We start from the raw sequence: 26,333 nt of genomic DNA, 5'->3' as shown, positions 1-26,333 counted from the left end.
GGCAATGTTATCTCTGACAACTTTGTTTCTGACAAAGTTTTGTCTGAGGCTGACAGAGGTTTTTCTGATGCTGAGGCCGTTTGGTTTGAAGCAGTTTCAGCTGAGGGAGATTTTTCTGAGACATGATGCTTTTTGGTCTGACACTTGACTTTCTTAGACTTGACAGAGATTTTTCTGAGACTGAAGACTTTTGGTCCAAGGCTGTTTTTTCCGAGACCTAATGCTGTTTTCTCTGAAGATGATAGAGGTTTTTCTGAGACTGAGTGACTTTTAGGCTACTCCGATGGCGATTCGCCTGTGACCTGATGATTTTTCATCCGAGACCTGATGCCTTTTCGTTTGAGTCTGAGATCTGAGGATGTCCTAAAATGAACACCGTACTGAGGATGAAATGTCAAAACAAAATGAATGGTTTGAAACCCAAATGCACAGCAATAAATCAATAATACAAAACATGGAAAAGTGGTTGCTTGGCAAAAGGGACGATGATGATGACAATGATGATGGTGACGATGATGATGCTGCACTAAACAAAACTGTGCTCAAAACTGCACCAGCCACAACTGTGGTCACTGATGATATTGGTCCAGGTGACAGTGTTTCTAATGTTGGTGGTAAAACAGGCTCATCAACTGGCCGTTACAGTCATAGGTCTTCAAGATCTTTAATTTCCTCTGCATGCCTAAAAGCAGAGGTGGAAAGGACTGCTCTTCTTGCTAAGGCAGCTGCCCTTAAAGAAAAACATGAGCTGGGCGCTCAGGAGGAGCAAATCCGACAGAAAAAGGAATTGCAAAGTCAAATTGCTGTTCAAACTGCAAAGGTTATTGTGTACAGAGGTTCTGATGTGCAGAGCTCCAGAGCTCATTCAGATGGAATGAATTCTTATCTGCGAAGTTCTAAACGCAAATCTTCGCTCAGACTCTCTGCTATGGAATTTCATCAATTCAATCATCCACCAACAGGAGGCACAGACATTGCAATGCCAATGGAGGCACAGCCTAAATGTTTACCCACATTCACTCAAGCAGTTACATCTCCTTGGTAACCCCAAAAGCCCACACCTCTTTTGGCCACCACTCCTTCCAGTTTTCAGCTGGAAATGACTGGAATGAACTACAAAAACTGGTACTCAAAACCCTTATCCCACTAACTGCCTTTAAAGTACGTCTGTCTGAGCTCCTGTCCGATCACTGTACGTGCTAACTGTTCTCCATCATTCATGCACTGTTTTGCACACCATTATTCCATTATCTCTGTCATGCCCCATTGCATAGTTGCACAGTACTGTATTTTGACTCTTTACTACATCTCAGCAGTGATATAGACTGTCTATTCATGTATATTGTGTTATTACCATATCACTTTCGCATATCCTCACTTTGTAATGCCTACTTAATCTGCACTTTATGTAGGATATTGTATTCTGTATTCTTGTATTGTATTGAATGTAAAACTGTATGTTGTCTTGCACGCTTATGTTTTTCTTTGTCAGGTCGCCATTGCAAATGAGAACCTGTTCTCAACGGTCTACCTTGTTAAATAAAGGTTAAATATTTTTTTTTTTTATATTCAAACAATCAGGTCAATCATCCACCAACAGGAGGCAGCAATGCTGCAGTGCTAATGGAGGCACAGCCTAAATACTCCAATCATCAGTTTAATCTTCCACCAGTGACAAAACTGCCAAATCAATGGGAGCACGACACAAGGAAACATTTTCACAGCATGTTGGACCAAAAGCTCATGCTCTGAATCCTCAACCAAGCATGACTCAAAGATTTCAGGAAACATATCATGCTACACATCACACAAAGGAACCCATTCAACGTGTTGACCTGATGCAAACTAAGGTGGACCAAGGCAATCTTCTTTCCAACATGAAACGACAAAATGAAATAACAGCTCTATTAGTGCAACGACATTCTTCGTTATCATTACCTCCAAGGGATATACCAACCTTTGATGGAGATACAGCACATTTATCAGAGCATTTGAGCACGGAGTGGAAGGAAAGGCTGCTAGCAGCATAGATGGTTTATACTTTTTGGAGCAGTATACCAAAGAGCAAGGATCATCTTACAAGAATGCTTTGGAAATAAGCAAATAAATAGCCACTGTATACATGGAGAAAGCTCTGGATGGCCATCAGTAAAATCAGAAGACATTGAAGCTTTGCAAGCTTTTGCTTTGTTTTTATGTGCCTGCTGTAATGCTATGGAGGACATCAGCTACATGTCAGAGATGAATATGCCATCCAACATGCGTGCTATTGTCTTGAAGCTACCATATAAATTGAGGGGAAAATGGAGAAACACTGCTTATGAGCTGCAGGAGAACCACAGTCGCCAAGCAGGTTTCAGTGATATTGTCAACTTCATTGAAAGGCAAGTGTCTATTGCTTCCAATCCACTCTTTGGAAACATTCAGGACACATCTACCTCAACACCTAAGTATAAAGAAGGAAACAAAGTCTCACGAGTCCGCTTTAAAGGAAAAGGAAGCAGTTTCGCTACTTCTGTGGCAGCTGTCAATTCTCAACCTGTGACTCAAATGCAAAATGAGAGAAACTTACCTGATAAACCAACAAGGGTGTCTTGTCTGCTGTGTAAAGAGGGTCACAAATTGGAGTTGTGTCCCATAATGGAGAAGTTACACAGTGAAAAGATTAACTTCTTGAAGGAGAAATGTGTTTGTTTTGGGTGTTTATCAGTTGGACACATGAGCAAGGACTGTCATAGGCGTCTGTCTTGCAAATTGTGTAATCTGAAACATCCTACCATCCTTCACATCCATTCAAAAGGGAAGAAGAACAATTCAGAGGACACACAGCAGGAAATATCAGGAAACAATCATGCAGTTTCTCCCAAGACATGTGGCCATATAGGTGCTGGAGCACAGGACGGTGTCTTGGCAATTGTGCCTGTACAGATTAAGGCTAAAAAAGGCAGCAAAATGCTAACTACATACGCATTTTTAGATCCTGGCAGCACAGCCACTTTCTGCTCTGAGCAACTCATGAGGGAGCTAAATGTCAGAGGAAGGAATGCCAAAATCCTGCTAAGGACTATGAATTAATTCAGTTCAATTTTATTCATAGTATCAAATCATAACAAGAGGTATCTCAAGACACTTTATATATAGAGTAGGTCTAGACCACACTCTATAATTTACAAAGACCCAACAATTCCAGTAATTACCCAAAGAGCAAGAATCAAGAAAAGCTTGTCGACAGTCATGTTATCTCAGGACTGGAGATAGCTGCACTTAATGGTAACACCTACTTTGAATAGCTGGTGTACACCCAGTGCAAGATGCCAGTGATTCGTGACAACATTCCACAACAGGAATAGTTAAGTGCTTGGCCACACTTAAGCTCTGTGGAAATTCCTGTAATTGATGCTGATGTGGAGCTGTTAATTGGGACCAATGTTCCAAAGGTAATGGAACCATGCCAAGTGGTACACAGCAATGGCAAAATAGAAGGGGGCTGCTAGCATGCAGGCAAGTATATTCACTCAGTGCTGTTCTAAAGTACACTTTTCATGCACTTAATTGTACTTTGTGTATTATCATGTTTAACAGCTATACCGTACACACTAATAGCCTACTCTACATACAGAACATTAAAATAATGTATATGATTGATACATTGTTGTAGATTAAACTACCCAATATATGAAAATAATAATCCAGTAATACAATAATACTGACAGGGGGCATCATTTTTTGTACTATTACTTTATTGAGTGCATTTTGCTGACAATAAGCTACTCTTTACCCTTTTAGGCCTACTTAACAGTATAAAATAAATGTATTATTATTATTATTATTATTATTATTATTATTATTATTATTACTACTTGTAATTAAATATTTGCACAATGAGGTAGCCTACTGCTACATTTCCTTAAGTGAGGGATTGGAGTGATTGTGCTACCACTGCTGGTATGCATATGTCACCAATCAGTGTACAGTATATCATCAATCAGTTTGACTGTTTTGTAAGTTTTGCTGCTAAACTATGTTAATACTAAATAGAACTGAGAAATCTCGTGATGTACACTAAAGACATCATGCTAAGTATGAGAACATTTCCATCTGCACCAAGTGAAAATGCAATACAATGAACAAGCTAATTTAATGAATATCATTCAATCCCATCGCCACAATGACACTGACCATTAAGGTTTTGTGTCAGTAAAAATGTGTAGGCTTTTTGGATAGGCCTAATGCATTAAAACAACTACTGTAACATTGCCATCTATATTTAATGCAGCACTTCTGATCAAAAGTATTACAGATGTAATAACACGCAGGCTTGCCAGTTGAACTTTTATTGCACATATGAGACAAACTATTCAAACCAGAGAGACGTTGTAGTGCCGTATCAAAGGGCAAACATTTATGGCTGCTATACGTTTTGCAAGCCACCAGATGTCACTGTGTTTGCTGTGTTTGAAGCCCCATACCAAAGCTTCGAATCTTTTTTGGCACAAATAGAAAGAAAGCCCAAAATCTTTATGAAGCATCATTCGCCCATCGCTAGATTACTTTCTAATGTAACACATTTATAAATCTTAGAATATGCACATGTTTAATGCAAGTTTTTCTTTTCAAATACATCTCTCTTGGTCTGTTCTTTCAAAATTGCACCACTGCCAGCTGCCTGTAAGACTGCACACTGGGCACTAAATGGTAGTGGCTCCGAGCCTGATGCAATGTGTTTCCTGCTGCGCCAGCCCACCCAGCAGCCGAGCCGCTGAGGCTGAATCACATGATGATTACGCTAGCTAGTGAGCTAACATGCTAAGTTCGGTTGTCAGAGCTGCTGTCAACAGCCACAAACGGACGGAGTGGCATACCCCAACTAACAAGTAGTTGAACACTCGTCAAGTCAACACATTTTGCCATGTGTGATGGTAATTCATGTCTTCTTCTTTGTGGTAGCCGTGATATGAAGCTAGCTAACGTTAAGTTGAACCTGTTTAAAAAAAGGGAGTTGTTTTGGAGTGCGTTAGGCTAACTAACGCGATTGGCCTTGTTTGGATTGAAGCTATGAAGCTAATCTCACGTAAACATCCAGTTTTATAGTTTAATCCAAACAATGTTTGAAGGCTAGCGAGTTAGCTAGCTAACGTTAACCAATGGTAACGTTACATCAAAATATGGTTAACGCAAGCTAATGTTTACACGCCGACCTGTAGCTAACGTTAACTGGCTACATTTGTTTGTCTAGCTACCAGTTAACATTAACTGACAATATGAACCAACTTGGCTAATGTTAGCCGCAAGTCTGTGTTCAAACTGCAAGCAGTGTCAACACGAACCTTGTCAAATGTGTTGGTTTTAAATTGCCACATGCTCTTTTAAGTTTTTACATTACGTGACAATTAACGGACGCTGGCTTAACTAGCTAGCTAACGTTACCGTAGCTAAGTTATCCCCTGGTGCTAACGTTAACTGCTAATGAGCTCATTTAGCTTTACAGTTTGGTCTTACTTCTTGTTGTTTGCTAGATATTAGTGGCTGCAGTGTGCATATGTCTAAAAACAAAGATTTGACTGAAAGCCCCTAAATATCCCCGGTCCACTTACACAGGTGGTTTCACTTATTTTGTCTGATTAGTCGTCTGTGTGGGCGTGTAACTTATAAACTTAAAGACATCTGTTAGCTGTATGTCCTGCATCTTTATCATTTTTATTAGTCTGGTGGTGACCTCACATAATTCCCAGCACAGCTCCACCCAGCGTTTTCTTTCATTGTCTATGGTGTTAACCTGAGCAGAGCTCTCTTTTCAGGAGAAGTGAAAATATCTGGGTGGGTCTACAAGACCTTGAATCACTAAATGTACTACTTCTTCCATCAGCGTGGGAACTTTAATTCGTTTTGGAGCCTGTGACTCCTGAAAGCACTGACTCTTTGCTTTTCACTCCAAGTTGTTGCTGAGTAATGTAGTCCATTTTTGCTTCACCGGAGAAGGTTACATCCGTTGGCACTCTTGAGACTTTTAGAAAAGGACATTTCCCAGTCAGTCATGCTGACTGTATTTGTACACTTACAGTATAAGCACAGCTTTCTCACAATCACTCCATAACCCACCAACATGGTTTGCTGACGATGACCAATTGATACATTGCTGCAAATTTTCCAGGCTTTGTCAATGTCCTCAGCACAGTAATGGTACATTGTTTGGTGTATAACATGTCAGATATTTGTAAAAAATACATATATTAGAATTACTTATTTTGTCCAACCAGGAGTGCTAAACAATCATAAAAGACACCAGCAAATATTCTCATTTTAGCAGCTAGAACCAGTAAATTTTTTTAGTATTTCTGCCTTGAAAATGACTAAATGAGTAATTGATTGTCTAAATTGTTGCTGATGGAGTCATTGTTTCAGCACTAGTTTCATCTCACCTCACTTATATTTACATTTGCTGTGTAATAAGCAGTCTAATTTGCAGCAAGATACTTTCTTGGCGTTACAAATCGAATCACGAATATCGAATTACAAACTTGTTTATCATGGAGCAAACTGAGTTTTGATTAGTTGACGTATGTAATATAAGAACTGGTCCTGTCTTTTAAGTTAGATGCTAAGGTATAATGTATCAGTGATGATTGTGTGGCCAGTAGTGTGAGGTTGGGAAAAAAAAAAAAGAAGCTTTCAATGGTATTCAGTGCTTCATTGATTTTGTTGGTGTATTCATTTCATTTCCAGCACTCTATGAAAACATGTTCATGGACAAAGGTGACTGGCTGATAAGATGCAGGGGACATTGGACTTGTGCAGAGAGATCAGTGTGGGGATGACATGAGGTTACAGGCAAAGTAGACATGTTTTACAACCAAAGAATGTGAATTCACCCAATAAAACTTGATACCATTTAATTACCGGACCTATTGTCTGTAAAACCGATTTCAGATCTTGTTTTAACAGAAAGTAAACAAGCTTAGACTTATGATCCACTATGCTGACATGGCATTTGGCATTTCTTGATTTGTGGTTTCTCAATATGTTAATATTAGACATGGTCGAAGTCTAGCTAGATGTAATATTGTTTTTTTGTGTGAATTTTCTCTTTATATGGTGTGTGGCATTTTTGTGAGAAAGGCTTTGAGTGGTAACAACCTTTACAGATTCTGAGGCAGAGGGCCACAATACTGGTTATACAATACTGGAAAAGACGGGGTCATCCTTAGGTGTCTGTGTGCAATGAGGCTGTTTTTAGTAAAACGGGCTGCTTAAATACTCAAAAAGGGAAAAAGGCTGGGGCACCACAGCCCTGTGGGGATTTAAGAGCAATGCAAATGACCAATAGTAACCTCGTGTTCCCTCTTCCTCCCTCCCTCCCTCTCCCTCTCTCTCTCTCACTCTCTCTGTCTTCCCTCCTGTCTCCCATTGGGCATTGTAGAAAAGGACTCGTCTTCTTTCCTGCTCACTGTCTTCAAGATATCGAATCATTAAACTTCCGCCCAATAGGTCACTGGGAGTTTGGCATCCTCAAGACTCATCACGCAAGCAAATACTCCCTCAACGCAGGAATATCGACAGAATGAGGTTGTGGACTCACATGGCCAGGATGGGCAGACGATAAATAAGACATCAACTTCAGAGGTAAGGTCAGTCCGCCACTATGCTGGTCACAGCACTGTTGCAAATTAATTTGAGCTAAATGAGGCTATGTAACAAAATGTTGTCTTTTTTTGTTTTTATTTAGGCATCAACTGATGTTATCTATAGCAAAACTGCTTTGTAGTGGTCAAGTTGTTTTTAGTAGAAAAATATAAGCTATTATTTAAAAAAAAGAAACATAATTTGCCTTATTTGAGTGTGATATAAGCCGACATTACGTGATCACAGTCGTATCAAAGAAAGCTCAAAGCCACCAAGGCATCTTTAGTCCTACAAATGTTGTCTTTATTATTACCTCTTGTGTGAAAGCTTTTATCTTGACCTGCTGCAACAATAACCTCCTACTACTAGTGTACTATGGTATTTAGAAGCTTATCAGCGGGGCTTTGAAAATAACTGTTGTCACCGCTATCGTGGCTTTTTTCATGTGTTCTGTTTTCTATTATGGTTTTTCCCTTTTTGTATTCCAGTGAACGCAACTTGACGAGTTATGTGATTTGCGACAGTCATATTTAATCACAATTGTTCCATCGTTTTCCTTTCATCCGTTCAGTGTTGAGCTTGACCTAACTTCATAATCTTTGTTGTGACTGTCTTAGGACTGTCTCAAACACCATGTTTGGGGCTTTGAAGCTTCAGTGAGAAATATTTAAATATATTTCAATACATGCATATGTAATAACTTAAAAAAAAACAAAAAAACACAACAACGACCATGAAGCATTTAAATACTGATTTGGACTTTGATGACCATGGCAACGGTCGAAGCTTTGAATCATTTGGGTCAGCCCTAGACTCCCTTGAGTTATCTCACTGGTGACTTTTTGTTCTAATACTTTTATTTTGATACTTATATTTTATCACAGCGCCTGAGAGTAAGTTTTAAAAAAATCGCTACCATAATTGATATAATAGTCATGAATTTGTCATGAAATGGGTTTGAAGTACAGTGCTTTATTATATTATATCACACAAAAAGTACATATTTTTAATGAGTTATTTTAATGTGTCACAATAAATTAGCAGAAAGCCTATATTTTTGGTTAAGAATAGCCCAAATCCTGCGTGTGCGTCTGCTGAATCAGTTTCCTGAAATGCACCCATATGTGGCACATGACAAACTTTCATTTCTGCTTTTACAGCCAGTTGGCTTTCCTGTACACACATTTTAGGCAGGATCTTAGTTGACTCAAAGACATTTCATATTTAGATCTCTCTAAGAACTGCATGTGATTATAATGATTGCCCTGCCATTGATGTAATATAACCACATCCCTCGTTTTAATGTGTACATGTATACAGTGTCAGCAGGCTTAAATCCCTTTCCTTTTTTCACACTTTAATACGCATGTCTGTTTTTTTTGGTTATACTTATACCATACTATACTTATATATACTAATTGAGTGTGATTGTTATTTTAATTGCACAGGTACAAGTTGATTTCGTAATGACAAGCTGCTGTGCAGAAGATGTCCACGTTGTCTGTGACTGATATCCCAGATGTTGGTCATGGTAAGAGGAACCACTATTAGTCGTATTAATGTATGAGATCAAACTGGACAGGGTTCCGTTCTCTCAGTAAAGCTTTGTTTTACTGTGCCAGCGAGTTTGTACAATTGTCTTGTTGTATGCTCTAGAATGGGCTATTCAGCCTGGCCTTTTTATTCCATCATCTATTTTGATTTATATAATAAAACCAAGTTCATGCATGGATGTCTGCTGAATCTGAGTTTTCTGAAATGCATCCATAAGTTGCATGACTGCTCTTGATTTCTATAGCCTCAAACAAAAGAGCGATTTCAGCAGACGTTTAGTATTATAAGCTTCACAAAAGTAGTATTCATACCATAAGTATTGCATTATATTGAATGTGTGTTTCTGTTGCGTACCAGCTTCTGGCTGATGAACGTCAACATTTATTGTGGACACCTGGGATAAAGACAAGCTGAAACAAAGTACCATCATTCAAGTTTCTTGAATGATGGTACAAGTTGGCTGGTGTTTTCTTTTTTTTAAATGTGAATGTGTTTTTGTCTATCAGATGAGAGTAAAGTGTTTGACGGGGCCTCTGAGCTGCAGCTGGACTGCTTGGTTGAGGAGAGCAGTGGAAGCGCCACAATGAAGCATGACGGCCTGCTGTCGCTGGCTGACCTCTCCCAGCCAGATGACTTCCCCGCCCCCCCCCATAATGGCCCTTTACTGACTGACATGAGTAGCCCTCTGCAGGTCGAGCCAGGGGACATTAAGCTGGACCCTTCTGCAGGTGACACATCTGCCGCCAGCATAGGTGAGAGGAAAGTACTTACTTTTAACAGCCGCGGTACCCAACTGAAATGTTTCTCTCCAGAAGTGACATTACATTTTTTAAATTTTTTTTTTTGGCAATTTAGGCCTTTATGTGATAGGAGAGCTTAGACATGTTTGGAAATTAATATCTCCGCTGAAGTATTAATTAAACTGACTTGGAGTAAGCTGCATTCATAATCATTCAACTAGAGGTTAAAGTGGGCCCAAAACGATCCGGAACTACTCCATCACCTTCGATTAATCAGGTAATTAATCTAATTGGCAGTTTCGTTGTGTCTGTGCTTGGTTCACATGTCGGCAATAACAGGACAGTTGAGTGTCTGTTATCTATACTGCTAAAGTCAGTTGAGGCGAAGTGTGTTTTTCGTCAGAAAATGATGACTAAAATGACAAAATGATTGTTTTTTTTAGCACAATGCACTTCACATCTGTTCAAGATGGAGCTTTCAACTCTAATATAATGCTAGATGGTTGAATGAATAATAACGCATCATATTTTTCTTGTGATGTTTTGTGACTAATGTCTGGATCTGCATCATAACCAGTAACATATCTTTGTCAGGAAAATGTAGTTGTACAACGTTTTCTTCGGAAGTAGCGTTACACAGTAAGTCAGTAGTATACAGATTTGTTGCTTTGCGGGCCTCCTGAAAGCTATTTCAGGTTACAATAGTTCTCAGGAAAGCTGCAATCAATACCACAGGCCAAACAATCGGCCCCTGTAAAACCTAAATAGCACCAATCCTTTTTAGTGGGAGTGTCTTGTTGCAAATCTGATAAAAGATAATGTGGAGTTTCTGTGTGTTGCTGCTTTAGTCACTACCATTAGTCATAGTTGTTGGAAAACCGGATATTACGGAATGCATTACCATTCTGAAAAAAAAGTGTGTGTGAGAGAGAGACACTAGACTAACTAGTTTTTTTGTTTTCTGCCAGTCTCCAACGCCCAGTTCAGACCAAAGATTCGCAACAAGACACGTTGAAAACTGCAACTAAATTAGTTGCAATGCGATCTGTTCTGAAATGCTGTTCTGTTTTTTTTTGGTTTTTTTTAGAATTTATTTTTATTAATTTCTGTGGGTCATCATAATTTGGTTCAAGGAACCACATCTAACAAAGGCGAAACAACAAATAAACAAAAAAATAAATAAAATCAAGACAGATTTCATAATTTCATCTAAATCATAGTTTCGTCAAAATTTCGTCTCTATTTTTATATACTATGCTTCCCTCAATACTTATTGATTATATCAACCCACCCTTACCAACCCACCCTACCATCCACCCACCTCTCCTACCCCTGTCCCCATTTACCCGCACATTGCTGGTCCTCATTCACCACAGATCTCTCACACACACACACACACACACACACACACACACACACACACACACACACATGTAAAATAAAAAAAATAATAATAAAAAAGGGTTCTAAAGACATGCTCTAGAGGGCATTATAAATTTGGCTCCATTGACTATCAAATTGTTTATTTTTATTTTTATCCTCTGGCATTGATCTTTCAATACACAGGTAATACTTCATTAGGGCCTTCCAATTCTCTATTGAAGGTGCTTCCTTATTTTTCCAATTTTGCAATATCAATTTTTTAAAGATAAGAGAAGAAAACGGTATCTGCCAACAAGTTGGATATCTTATTCCCTCTATATCTTGGAAAATACATATTTTTGGAGAGAATATGATTTTTCTGTTAGTATACTTAGATAACCAAATCTCTATACTCTCCCAAGTCTTCTTAATTCCTTTGCAGTGCCAAAAGGCATGCATAAGGGAGTCACCATATAGGTTACATTTTAAACATATATTTGACAATGTGTTATCAAACTTGTTTATTTTATCTCTAGTGTAATATATTCTTGTCATTATCTTAAACTGTATTAGACGCAGATTTTCATTAGTAGTTAATTTGTATGTTAGTGACAAGCTTTCTTTCCATTTTTTTTTAACATCAACCCCTAGGTCTTCCGTCCATTTATTACTGAAATGCTGTTCTGAAATCTGCCAGTTTACACAAATGCGGCCAGGCGAGATGGTGTATTCTCCATAGCAATGACTCTCTGTACATTCGTTCGTTTTGTAGCGTTTTAAAATATTAATGCGGATGGTGATAGGGAGCTACAGCTACATCTGCATTTCTAGTAGTGGCAAAAACAACAAAAAAAAACGAGAATTTGGTGCCATCCGTGGGTGCTTCAACGGAATATCCAACAGCCTCTCTTGTCAATTTCTCCCTGCGTCGTTTAGAGGAGTTGGTGTCCCCTCTAATCAGCAGAGAAAACACTATCGAGACAGTATTTCACCAGGGGAAAGGCTGATGATAAACACTAGGCTTCTTAGTGACAAGGAAGCTACAGCCCATAGATACTGACAAAAAAACATACACTTTATAACACTATTCTGTATGATATATCCAATTAAACAGGGGTGGGAAGATTAGGCCTAGTATTTTCCTACCCAAGTTAAATTTTTTAAGGTTTGTGTCATACAGATGTTGCTTTTCCTCAAACAAATTGATGACTAGATCCTCTCTTTCCTTCGTCCAAAACTCTGCCATTTGGACCAGCTGACAGTTTGAAACTGACATGACCAGCTGACTTTGCTACGAGCTGATTGGCTGTTTAAACAGGTTTACAAGATGAGTCTTGAGACGGGCCAGTTCACACCACTGGAACTTTTCCCTGCTATTTTCATCTCGTCGCAAATCTTTGCTCTAAACCTGGCTTTAATCTCAGACATGTCTTGCCCATACTTTGACCATTTTTATATACAGCAGTTGTGGGTATGAATCTCTATCTTAATTGCAGAATAGGCTTTTCATATTCATGTACATATATGCAGGTATATTATCTACTAAAATGTTTTGTATACAGGACTGTATGGAACCTATCTGTTTAGATAGGATGCCTTGAAGTACTAAAAAAAATGTATTAAGTAAAAAGGAAGACAAGCAGACATTGTTTAGCTACCAGCACAAGTTGAATAACCCTCAGTATACAAGAGGAGAAAAGACTTTAGACCAAGTCTACACAAATATGGCTGATGCATACAAAGCTGCTCCCCTCCCCCATCTAGGGCACTCGGATCACCTCTCATTGTTTCTACTGCCCAAGTCTTCAGCACTCATAGAACGTGTGAAACCAACAGTACGAACAGTCAGTGTCGCCAGAGGGGGCTGAATAGGCACTTCAGCAGCATTTTGAAAACACTGACTGGAGAGTGTTCGCAACTCAGGCCACCCATGACTCCCACACGGACATTGATTCATATGCCTCCTCCGTTTTGGACTGTATCAACTCAAACATCAACAGTGTCACCACCCTCAAACAGATATTACTTTCCCTAATCAGAAGCCATGGATGAAGTCACGAGACATCACATTCAGATCAGGTGATGCTCAAGCCTATAGCTCATCAAGGGCTAACCTGAAAAGAGGCATCAAAAAGGGTGTACTTATTTTCGTAACAATCAAAAATCAAAAACTGAGGACACACTGTTGGATGCTGTCCTCCTCTCCTTTCACTGGTTGAAGCCTGAAAATATTGTAAACAAATTGATAACGTAACTAATTACACTGGTCGGACTATTCAGCTCTGTTTCAGACTGATACGTCCGGTTCAGGCTGGTCCTCATCCTCAACACGTGCCTTTTTCAGTCGCGGCAAATATTTTCAATACTCATCTGGATTGAAGCAGCAAACATTCAGTGTAAGAGTAAAAAATGACATAACATTATTTATAATACATTTATTTGATTCACAGCTGCTATATATAGTGTTTTGACCTCCACAACCCAACTGCATTTTACCGCAAACTTGCGACTAGTTAACTTTCTAAAGCAGGCGCAATCACTTGTTTGAGAGTGAGTCGGGTCGGTGATTGTGTAAAGGTGTTCACGAGATAGATACCAGCCTTTCGTGAACTTGTGAATTTCGCCAGCCGTCTTCTCTCCTTTATGGAGACAGACGCTGTGTGCACGGTGGGCTCGATGGTGTTTGCTAAAAACACAAAACACCGCACGGTGGGAGGAGGCGTGTGTGTGTGTCAGAGAGACGGAGGAAATAATAGCGTTTAAAAAAATAACGAAACGCAATGTGCGGCGGCCGGCGTTGATAGTACATACACATTAGTCTATGTGTGGGAAACACTGCCTTCCAATTCGCCTACCGTCAGAACAGGAGCACAGAGGATGCCATCTCTACGGCACTTCACTCTGCCCTGTCCCACCTTGAAAACAGCAACACCTATGTGAGAATGCTGTTCATTGATTTTAGTTCAGCATTCAACACCATCATCCCCTCCAAACTGATCACCAAACTCAGTGAACTGGGCATCAATACCTCCCTCTAACTGGATTCTGGACTTCCTCACCAACAGACCTCAGTCTGTTAGGTTAGATAATCACACCTCCTCAACCATCACCCCGAACACCACAGGGATGTGTGCTGAGCCCTCTCCTTTACTCCCTCTTCACCTATGACTGCACACCTATACATGGCTCTAACACCATTGTGAAGTTTGCAGATGACACTATGTGATTGGTCTCATCAGCAACCACGATGAGACGGCCTACATGGAGGAGGTCCAGCACCTAACATCGTGGTGCACTGACACCAACCTGGCTCTTAACACCAAGAAGACCAAAGAGCTCATTGTGGTCTTCAGGAAGTCTAAAGCTAGCACCAACACCCCCATTCTCATCAACGGGACTGAGGTGGAGCGTGTCAGCTGCTTCAAGTTTCATGGACCATCTACACCGCCACCCTGATCAGGAAGGCTCACCAGCGTCTCTTCTTTCTGAGGAGACTGAAGAAGGTCCACCTGTCTCCTCAGATCCTGGTGAACTTCTACCGCTGCACCATCGAGAGCATCCTCACCAACTGTGTCACAGTTTGGTATGGCAACTGCTCTGCCTACGACCGTAAAGCACTGCAGAGGGTGGTGAAAACTGCCCAGCGCATCATCGGCTCCTCACTCCCTTCCATTGAGGCCATCCAGGGCAAGTGATCAAAGACTGTTCTCCCCCCAACCACAGACTGTTCACCCCACTCCCCTCCGGAAGGCGTCTTTCCACACCCGAACCAGCTTTTCCTGCGGCTGTCACCCTTCTGGACTTTTGCTCTGCATCCCGGTGACAACCAACCAACTAAGCCCCCAACCCCCCTATCCCACCCATGGTGTTCTATTTATTTACAAATGTACATACTGTAACACTTATACATAGCCATATTCTACTGCTCTTCATACTATTCATCCTGCACATACACTTATTCTCACTACTCTTATGTTACTGTTTCTGCACTACAATGGTACTGTTACCACACTGCACATAGCTGTATATATGGTTCATACTGAATATCTATATTTATTCTGTTTTTCTTATAATACACTGCATATATCTATATTATTTTACTACTATCATGTTACTGCTGCTACATTGCACATATCTGTGCATGTTCATACATTGTTCATATTACATAGCCATATTTATTCTGCTCTTATAAGGTAACTGCTAATACATTGCACACATTTAAATTTAATTTATATTACTCTAAACCACCTTCTGTTAATCAACTGTACACTACTCTCTACACTGCACTATATTTCTTGTCCTGTCTATACTTGAATATCACATTGCACTTTTCTGCTCTTTTTGCACTTCTGGTTGGACGCAAACTGCATTTTGTTGCCTTTGTACTTGTACTCTGCACAATGACAATAAAGTTGCATCTAATGTAATCTAATACAAGTGGCTGCATCAAAGAATTGCGACTGAAATTAAAAGTTCTTAATATGGTTTATCACCCCTTTTTGTGTTTTATGTGTATAGATGGTCAGCCAGTGAAGAGAAAGAAGGGGCCTGCGCCAAAAATGCTGGGCAATGAGGTGTGCAGTGTATGTGGTGACAAGGCCTCTGGTTTCCATTACAACGTGTTGAGCTGTGAGGGCTGCAAGGGGTTCTTTCGACGCAGCGTCATTAAAAGTGCCCAGTACAACTGCAAGAACAACGGCCGCTGTGAAATGGACATGTACATGCGGCGCAAGTGCCAGCAGTGCCGCCTGCGCAAGTGTCGGGAGGCGGGCATGCTGGAGCAGTGTAAGTGTCTGCATATACCAAATAAATCAGAGCTAGAGAAACCTTAGATGCCACTGCATTTTGGCAGGTGGGTTTGCAGCCAGAGTAAAAATCATGAGAATAAAATGGATATCACCCTATTAACTCAAGAGATTGAGCCAAGTTTATCCTCTTTAAACTGTAGGTGTGCTTTCTGAGGAACAAATCAGACTGAAGAAGATGAAAAAGCAGCACGAGGAGGAAACGGCCCGCACTTCCACAGTGGTCACCCCCACTCCTCCACAGGAAACGGCCGCACTGGATCCACAGCAGCAGGACATGATTGAGAAGCTGGTGTCCATGCAGAAGCAATGCAACAAAAGGTCTTTCCTTGACCGACCGAAAGTGACAGTAAGTTAACGTCTCTGAGGATAGATTTGGGTTGTTTTTGACCAGTCTCTCATGTAATATTTACCATATAGAAACCAGTGATTTTATTACACCCACGTATTGCTATATTTAGTAGACTTACTTAAAGACATGGCCAAATAAATAAAACAGTACCTTCATACTGTTGTGTGGTTTGCGCTAGTAACGATTAATTAGGACAATAAAATTATCTTCACCTTAAGAATAAGTACAGGGCTTCATTTTGGGTAGGTGTTATGGCTGGGCAATATATCGATATTATAGCGATATATCGTGATATGAGACTAGATATCGTCTTAGATTTTGGATATCGTGATATGACACGAGTGTTATCTGTCCCTGGTTTTAATGGCTGGATTACAGTAAAGTGATGCAATTTTTTGAATTTACCAGACTGTTTTAGCGTTTCTATTATTTGCTTTCACCCACTTAGTTATTCTATACACATTAATGATGATTATTTATCAAAAATCTCATTGTGTAAATATTTTTTTGTAAGCACCAATTGTCTACCCTACAATATCACCGCAACATCGATATTGAGGTATTTGGTTTTTTCCCATATCGCCCAGCTCTAATAGGTGTTCAGTTTGGGTGGCCAATATTCTGCCAGGACATGGTAGCTTCAGGAGAAAATATGGCTGCTATAGAAACAAAATGTTGTTGCTGTGTATCTGCTGGTGTGTGTAGGTAGATTGAGAGTCATGGAGAATATTTCTAATATAGAAAATGAAGTCAAATATTTATTATCATTAATTGTAATGACAACACAGTGCTGAACAAACTGTAATACCGCCACCACCACCTCAGTTGCTTTGTAGTTTTCACATTTGATGTGTCTATGTGGGTGTCCTAATGTGATTATGTGTATGTGTTACATGTTTTATGTGTTTTTATATGTGTTGTTGTGCTATGGAACATGAAAAGAAGATGTGTGGAAATGATTATCCCTATGGGACAATAAAGACTCTATCCATCTTATAAACTATATATATAATTCTTCCGGTTATGGAACCGCGGTTGTGGCAAAATCGGTTAATCCGGATCCCTACTCCATGCTAACCAGTAAATGAATGTTTTTGGTGTGTGCATCCAACAGCCGTGGCCACAGAGTCAGGACATGCAGAACCGAGAAGTGCGTCAGCAGCGTTTCGCCCACTTCACTGAGCTTGCGATCATGTCAGTCCAGGAGATTGTGGATTTTGCTAAACAGCTTCCTGGTTTCTTGGAGCTCACGAGGGAGGACCAGATTGCTCTATTGAAGACGTCAACCATTGAGGTTTGTCATTATGTATCGCGCGGCGTGTTTCTTGTGGATTTAGCTTACAGTTTGAAATGTTGGTTTCTCTGTGAGTACAAGGTATTGTAACTGCACTTCACTGACTTCAAATCAGCACGTTCTTGAATATGCTACAAGTGAACCAAATGCAAGAGCTTGAACAACGGGCTCATTTCAAAATGTGGTAGTACGGTCTTAATTTGCAGTTTTAGCAATATGCAACATAATTTAGTAATGCATTTATTAATTTCATGTCAATGATAGACATTCTACTGCTGTTTCAAAAAGGTAGTTGCTTACTGCATTATTTTGACAACTTATTTGGGTATCTCTGCATATCTGTTTGTCTTAGTTTGGCTGTATATTAATATTCCACTCACCAAGATATGTTTGTCTTCCTCAGATTATGCTGCTAGAGACATCTCGGCGGTACAACCCTGCTATTGACAGCATTACGTTTCTGAAGGATTTCAGCTATAATAAGGAGGATTTCGCCAAAGCAGGTGCATTTACTCATTTCTGCCTGTCAGATGTTCATGGAATATATAAATATTAGATATCACTTAAGCTGATTGCCTGTATCCGATCTGTCTCGCATGCTGTTTAAAAAAAACGAAAGTATGAGCAGCCTTAACCAAGTTGTCCATACTTACTCTATGCAAATAGCCTTTTTTTCCCCTACCCAAGCATGCCTAAACTATTTCGACACCTAGACAGTTACAATCAGAAATGAAATACACAATATGGAACTCATAAATACTGGGTAGAGTTTTGACAATATTTGATATGTAATTTATATAGAAAAGGAAACATTTGTTGCTCTTACTTCTGATTTCCTTCTTTAAGGTGACTTTTCTTTTGCGTGTCCCCCTCTCTCCTCCGCAGGGCTTCAGTTTGAGTTCATTAACCCCATCTTTGAGTTTTCAAAAGGAATGAATGACCTACACCTGGACGAAGCCGAATATGCCCTGCTCATCGCCATCAACATCTTTTCTGCAGGTTAGAATTGATAAACGACACATGCAGTAAATCTTCAAAGTGAAAGTGTATTTAGAGTAGGGCTGCGCATCTAATCACAATTTTATCGAAATCGCGATACGGACTAGTGCAATATCCTAATCGCAGAGGGGCGCAATATTTGTTAAAGGCAAAACTTGTGTCAAACCGTTCTGAATGAAGTATTGTGGCGCTGCAGAGACGTCCCGGCCTACAAATCCCATCCTACAGACTACAGAAAACATCTTTGTTTGGTACAGATCCTCGACAAAAATCACACTATAATCATTTTAATTTTTTTTAAGATTTAATATTAGTCAATGAAAATGAGAATCATGATACAAACACGATCATTCCCTTCAATATCGTGAATCATATCGCAATCGCAATATCAGTCAAAATAATCGCAATTAGATATTTTCCTCATATCGTGCAGCCCTAATTTAGAGCTAATGATGTCCCTGTCAATTCTTTAAGGGACAAATTGGCCTTTTACAGTTGCATTTTCAGAAAGCAATGAATCACCTCTTACCAAAAAAGAAATCTAATCTTCTATAAAAGTAAATAAAACGTGTCTGTTTGTTTTGTTGGGTAAACTCTGTTCAGATCGGCCAAACGTGCAGGACCATGAGCTGGTGGAGAGGCTGCAGCAACCCTACGTGGACGCATTGCGCTCTTACATCATGATAAAGAGATCAAATGTAAGTGCCTGGGCTTTACGCAACCTCTTCTCTCGTGACCAACAGTTAGTCAGCATAACCTGGGTGTTGTCATCACAAGCACATTGGGTCAGGGCTGAGGTGACATTTTTTTTTTTGTTCAGACTGGACGGGGCTTGAATTGTTGCAAGAGCAGTTGTTTGCTAGATTTTTTACTGTAATGCTGCTGCTAATTGTAAGTGACACTCTCCTAGTAGTATTTCTTTTTTTTTAATTTTTTTTTTTTATTTAAATTAAATTAGTTTCAATGGTTTCCTCAGGATCATTTGATGTTTCCCCGTATGCTGATGAAGTTGGTGAGCCTTCGCACACTAAGCAGCGTCCACTCGGAGCAGGTTTTTGCCCTTCGCCTCCAGGACAAGAAGCTTCCCCCGCTGCTCTCTGAAATCTGGGACGTCAATGAGTGACTGCGAACCCGATATCACACTCTTTCTGAAGCCTGAGAGAGAGACATGGCATCCAGCAGGACCACTGACTCCTTTCTGCCCATCTGGTCAGGGATTGGTTATAGCGTTGAGATTTTTTTTTTTTTTTTTTTTTTCTCTTGTGGGAGGAGAGCATCATTGGCCAATGCTCTCAAACAGACTGCTAAATGGGTTTGTGTTCATAAGGAGACACATCAACACCTAATTGTCGTTGAGCCTTTTGTTGTTCTTTCTTTTGTGTAGATGCTGACATGATCGTGGCGATATTAAATACCAGCATCAGGCTCTTTAGCCAGTCTTCTTAGCTTTAGTATTTGTTAAAGGGGAACTATGCAGTTTTTTTTTTTAGTTTTTTTTTTTAAGCTTAATTTGCACTGCACACATACTGGAACCGGCTAGCTATAAGAACAAGGTAGCGATGGGGTTTTTCACACTATCGTCATGGCTGAGCAGGCAAAAAAAAGAAGCAGAAAGCATTGTCGGAGGAACAGAGAAAGAGGAAACAGCAGACTGGCCGAGCAAGTTTTTCCACAGTGTTGCCAAATATCTATTCCGAAGCAGTAGGGGGAGCTCTATAGAGAAACCTGCGAGAAAACGGCGAGGAAATTGCCAAAACTGCATAGCACCCCTTTAGAAGTTATGTCAATTTCTAGTGCAGTTCTATACTCATCCTCTAAATGATTATAATCTGAGCAGGTCTTGGCTGTGGCTGCTTCAAACGTCAGGATTACAGCTGCACATTCGGTTGAAATAGCGATCTTTGCAGTCGTGCAATAGGCGGAAATAGATGCAGAGTTAAGCATGAGCAGACGCACATCTGCTGTTCACTTTATTGATGTTAGGGTAAAATGGTAGGCCATCTGGTTGGTGTTGTGCATTGTGGTATGACAACAAATAGTGTGTTGCGTTTGGAGTAAGTGCAGAAATCAAAAGGTTTGTGTAGTCACTCAGGTAAAGTTACGGAAGTAGACCTCTGGGAATTGGAGGCTTCTTTAATTTCCATTCAAATACTTTAGTTTTCTTCCAAGTGCATAAGGGACCCTTTTGGTCATTTATAGATTTATCCATTAACGGTCAGATCCATTAACTTTCATGTAATTTGTATATTTATTTTCACAAGAAAAATGTATAGAGTGCACACATAGATTGTACAATCACATACTAATGCACAAGTAAGTAAAACTCTGCAGACTGTGCCCTCAGTCTTTTTTACACAGAGCACTGGTACCTTGAAATGGGCGATACTAATGTGTCTTCAGATTGCATGTAAAGGTTAAGTGTAAAAAAGAAAGTATGTCAAGCTACCATCTCTGTGACCCTCCTTACAAAATGAATAAAAATCCATCCTGACACAGTTGTATTCTGAATCAAAATAGAAAAACAGTTGGCTCTATTAACACCTTTTTCGTCATGTTTGTGAGATGTACTTTTATTCATTTCATTACAAAGCAGTTCGGTTATTTTCATATTTTGATTTGTTTTATCACTATCATTTAAAGTTGTGAGAAATGTATAAGTAACATACATATAGTTTGAACATACAGAGTTTGACTTTTATTTTTGATAATACTGTATGAATGACACTGAGGAAAACGTGTACAGTATAGCTGAATATCAGTTGGAGAACTATCTTGATCTAAAGGTCTACCATGGTCTGAGTATCTTCCTTGAACAGGTACTCTACACCAACAGCTTTAACTGGTCAGATTTTGGAAAGCCTCGCTAAGAAAACAAAATATACCAAACTCTTTGTTGACAGGGAGCAGAGAACAACAGGAAATGAGTAGAAACATTAACATATATATAAAAATATACGGAGATTGATGTTTATACTCATATACTCGTTTTTTTCCATGCATTCTCCTGTGCAGTGTAAACTTGAAATGCATAACGGATGATAAAGAAATGTCAATGCAAAATTATAATTGTGAAGTTTATTTTCTCTTCATGCTCCTGTTACTTTAAGATGGCTAAAAAAACTGGACAATATGATGGCACTGCAGCCTGTTTTTGAAGTGACAGTGTTTTCATTAGGTGTCTGTGTAGCCATGTCCAGACATCACCATTAAACTTGCATAACCATAGATGTAAAATGCCGTTTTCTCAGTCCTAACACAAGGCTTTCCAACTATTTCAGCTCTTACAAAGGTGCCAGTTAAAATCAGCCATTTTACTGTAATGTATTCTTTTTTTATACGCCATTTTCAGTTGCAATTTATTTTGGCTTTTCATAAAATTGCATTTGACAGCTAACCTGTTGCAGCTAAAATTGGAACAATAATTGAAATACAAATGAATGACTCACAAAAAAAAACCGAGTGACTTCGTTTTTAATTACAATAACCAGTAGGCAAAAGCACTTGTTGATGGATCTTATGTTTTTTGATCATTTGAATTTCAATGTTAGATTTGGGTTGTCTTTTATTTTCATCTACCAACATGTCTGTGAATATATATAATGTTTTTGTTTAACGACCAGTTGTGGCTCTCCCAGATGATCAAACCAGTTTTTTGTTTAGTTTTTTTAAATAGGGCTTTTTTACAGCAGACATTTTGACTTGTCTTAACAGATTAAATACTATAGTACTTGCTATGCAACTCTAACTGCTTAGGTTGTGTTTGCCATTCAATTAATCTATGATATATATAAAGTACATTTTTGATTTAAAAGATTGAATGGCTAATTGGAACAGTATAATTGACTGCCTCTGCCTGGTGTATCACTGGTTGACTCTGATAGTAAACGGGCAAAATACAGTGAGCTCCACCTATTGGTTGGTTGGTTGGTTGGTTGGTTGAATGAAACAAAATCAAATGGATGTTGTCCTTCCACATTCTTTATTATTAATATTGGTATGTTATTGAGCCTGCAGAATCAGAAACAATAGTAACCAGAGTGTTTGTCTTCCTTTTCCTCAACAGTTGCTTGGAAAAACACCTGACAATAGGCTGTTTTTCTTGCCACTGGAAGCAAGTGCCGCAGAGTTATACAAGTTCATTCCCATCTTTAGCTGCATTGTTACGTTGCTAGTTGAAACGTTGCCTAAATTAAATGTCAAGCTTAATATCAGTAAACCTAATTATGCTCAGTATAAAAGAAGAATTCCCTAAAGGCACACGTTTCCATTTAGCAAGAACAAATAAAGACAGAAGTCAGTGGTGACGTGGCATTTTCTGACCATGTATTGTATCAAGCCGTTTGCCTTCCCTCTAAAAATTTGATTTACTTTTTAATTGATGCTCTAAGAATGTTTTTGTTAACGATTTTCTTACATGCTTCTAACCCTTTAGTAATGTATTTAATGGTTTTCTTTTTGACAGTTCCATCAATATTAAAAGAAGCAGATTAATGTGAGAGTGTGCGGCATTTTAAAACCATACCAGTGGTTTTTCTTGTTTCTTTTGTGTCCCTTTGAAATGAAATGTGAGGTTTGCTTTTGGTTTTTTGGTTTGCTGCTTGCATGGCATCTCTAGCCAAACACTAACCATTAAGTTTAAAAGTAGCCTCTTTGATATCGGGGTGAATTTTCCACCATGCCCCGATCAAATCCAAGGTCTACTGAAACTGAAATGATTTTGTCATTGTGTGCTGTACTCTGATCAAATGAGCATCAATCTTTGGTTCTTAAATCTTTGTCTCTTAGGGTACATGTTATGTTAATTATGTAGGTATCAAGGTTAATTGTACTGTATATACTGTAACTGTCATCTCTGATCTAATTTAATTCCTGTCTTCAAAGGATGACACTGTAAACATTATTGATGTATAGAAATGCAAACCTATTTTAATACTTGTAACTCCAGAAGATCTTTTGTTTGTATGTACAGTATAAATTAAAGCTATGCTGTAGTGCTGATATGTTTGGAATCACAATCACTTGTTTACTGCTCAGATTTTAGATGTGTTGATGCTCAAATCAGACAGATTTAAATAGATTAGGGCTTGTCATGGTGCATATACTATGATGTACTGTATTTGGTATTTAAATGGGACACCATCCTGTTTATTTGTGAAACATTTATTACTGACTTGTGACTTCCAATGACGAATGATGGAAGTGCAGAGGGTTTAGAAAGAGAGCTTGCTGTAAGATCTATATATATATATATATATATTTTTTTTTTTTTACAAAGATGAGTTTAAGTTGTCCCTTGAAGATATCTTCAGAGTTCACGAACTATACTACCATACAGTATACAAAACGTATAGAGAATCAGAATGAAATGGTCATAATCATGATAGATAAAATACATCACTATGGCATATAAAGAGTAGGCCTTGGGTACATTTTATCACTCAAACTTTCATTCTATAGCACATTTCATACAAATCAAATGCGACACAAGAACTGTGCAATTATACAGAGAACCAGTGATGCACAGATCTATACAGACCACACACCCCCACACACACCAACCAAAGCAAAACAACATAATAAAGTACACACACATATATATATATATATATATATATATATATATATATATATATGCTATTTGTATTTGTATATATATATATATATATATATATATATATACCCAAATAGCATTTGGTGTGAGTGCTGGGTGGTTAGGGCACTGCAATTTGTATTATATGCCTGCCTACATTACCCACAATGCAACTCAATCGCAGAGATTAGGCTTGTTCAAGATGAGCCAGGCCTGCACAGAATCGATCACTGGCGATCGCCGCCCAATGCAAGTCGGTTAGATGTGTGTTCATTTTTTCTTCAATTAATTTAATGAGAGCATTTGCAGTTACAAACAACACATACAAGCACACATACACACAACTACAAAATAAATACATAAACAAATCATATCCCAGGGAGTCTGCAAAGTCCAGCAAACATAACTTCTCTCACTTTATGAGTAAGCACATATTTGAAAGGCAAAGACCAAACGTTTTTCAAGGGACATTCTCTATTAAACTGTTCCACTATGGGATTATATAAGGAATAGTAACAATATATTTTTGGTGTGAAGTCCTCATTGTTTTATTTTTAGTACGGTAAAGCATAAACTCCCCACAGCAGTTTCAGATAAATCCACATTGTGAGTCAGTGGCCATGGGAAATGAATGCCTCCCAGCAGCATTCTGATTCCAGAACCAAAACAGGAATTTGAAATTTCCGCAAACAGTCTAAAAAAACTGTACAGTCTGCCATTCAAAGAGTTGGCCAACAAGTTAAATATTATTCCTGTACCAGTTTTCAAAAAATAAAGATTTGTTTTTGAAGAGAATGTCCTTATTATGCCAAATGTAATATCGATGAGGTGAGAAGTTATGTTTAAATAAGAGTGACCAAGCCAAAAGCATGTGTTTATGAAAATTGGACAGTTTGATTGGGATTTTGCTAATACTATAATTGCATAATAACAGGAAATTCAGGCCACTGATTCCGGTTAGATGTGTGTCCGACTTGCTCTGACGTCATGCACACGTGGGCAACGGTAACCTCACCAGATCAAGGGGGACGCAGGTTTGAGAGGCAGGCAGCGCAGTTGCTTTCCACCGACTGCATGACCCAGGGCATGATGGGAAACGCCTGGCTCTCAGCTGATCTAACAGAATCGACTCAACATATATAAACTTTTGATTGTTTTTTTGTGAAAGATTATTTTGTGGGGGCTTTTTCCCCTTTATTTCAGAGTGACAGTGGATAGACAGGAGAGAGATGGGGGATGACACGCAGCAAAGGGCCGCAGGTTGGATTCAAACCAGGGCCGCTGCAAAGGCCTCAGCCTACATGGGGCGCACGCTCTTACTGGATGAGCTAGAGGTCGCCCCCTTCTTATTGTTTTTGAATTGGAGGGATATTAATTGATATTTGTCTGATTTAATGGCTTCTTCTGTACAGAACACGTGTGGCTGATGGTGATGTTTAGAAGTCAGAGAGACTAAATCCGTTCAGATTACGGATCATCTACAGTCTGTTGTTTATTAACATCAGCAACAGATCGCCGGCAGAGCATTTTATTTTATTTTTATTTTATTATGACAGCTACTCTGTCATAATAAAAACAACTGGAGACTGTGTACAAGCTGATATATGGGTCTGATAAGGTTTTAATGAATCGGAATGGGACAAAACAGGATGGGAGTGTTTCTGTGACTTTCCTGTTCAGACTGGAGGCTGCTGGAAACTGTCCGATTTTACCGTGGCTCTGGGACTTCCAGCTCCAGACTGATAAAATGGTGATGGTGATAATATATATTATATGTATACATATATATTAAGGGGTAGATGTGATTATGCTGGGTGCTGGATTTAAACAGTAGGCTTACATACATGTCTCAAGTCACCCTTCTTAAAGCTAATATTAGTGTTAAAGGTAGTATTGATATTAAATCTAGCCAGAGCTTGTTTTCCTTTCAGTAATATTAATTGTTATAAATTGTATGATTGTATTCATAATAATTGAACAGTTTGGGGGGAGGGGGGGCTATATCAGATCAGACTTT

At 39.1% G+C, this 26,333-nt stretch overlaps 1 protein-coding gene across 3 annotated transcripts; it reads left to right on the top strand.

Moving 5' to 3' along the window:
* Positions 1-4,741: 4,741 nt before the first annotated feature.
* Positions 4,742-20,188, top strand: nr1h3 (nuclear receptor subfamily 1, group H, member 3). Of its 3 annotated transcripts, none has more exons than XM_031289994.2 (11): positions 4,742-4,919; positions 7,418-7,620; positions 9,069-9,151; positions 9,681-9,926; positions 15,795-16,061; positions 16,225-16,430; positions 17,548-17,727; positions 18,131-18,230; positions 18,613-18,726; positions 19,330-19,424; positions 19,703-20,188. In XM_031289994.2, exons 3-11 carry the CDS (start codon positions 9,109-9,111, stop codon positions 19,847-19,849), a joined length of 1,398 nt encoding a protein of 465 aa, XP_031145854.1. In that variant the 5' UTR covers positions 4,742-4,919; positions 7,418-7,620; positions 9,069-9,108; the 3' UTR covers positions 19,850-20,188. The 3 variants fall into 3 exon arrangements, with proteins under 3 accessions (XP_031145854.1, XP_031145856.1, XP_031145855.1); XM_031289996.2 differs by having other exon boundaries at positions 7,418-7,625; XM_031289995.2 differs by lacking the exon at positions 4,742-4,919 and adding an exon at positions 6,804-6,821.
* The last annotated feature ends 6,145 nt before the right edge of the window (positions 20,189-26,333 follow it).

The sequence above is a fragment of the Sander lucioperca genome, chromosome 3 (assembly GCF_008315115.2).
Source record: "Sander lucioperca isolate FBNREF2018 chromosome 3, SLUC_FBN_1.2, whole genome shotgun sequence".
Classification (NCBI taxonomy): domain Eukaryota; kingdom Metazoa; phylum Chordata; class Actinopteri; order Perciformes; family Percidae; genus Sander; species Sander lucioperca.
Note: the sequence above shows the minus strand (reverse complement) of the source record. Positions and strands in the feature narration are given on the sequence as shown.

Excerpts from the sequence above, each read along its gene's own strand:
- nr1h3 (XM_031289994.2), top strand. The coding sequence starts at position 9,109 with ATGTCCACGTTGTCTGTGACTGATATCCCAGATGTTGGTCATG. Across the intron at positions 16,062-16,224 it reads GGCGGGCATGCTGGAGCAGT|GTGTGCTTTCTGAGGAACAA; the intron begins GTAAGTGTCTGC and ends TTTAAACTGTAG. Across the intron at positions 18,231-18,612 it reads GGAGGATTTCGCCAAAGCAG|GGCTTCAGTTTGAGTTCATT; the intron begins GTGCATTTACTC and ends TCTCCTCCGCAG.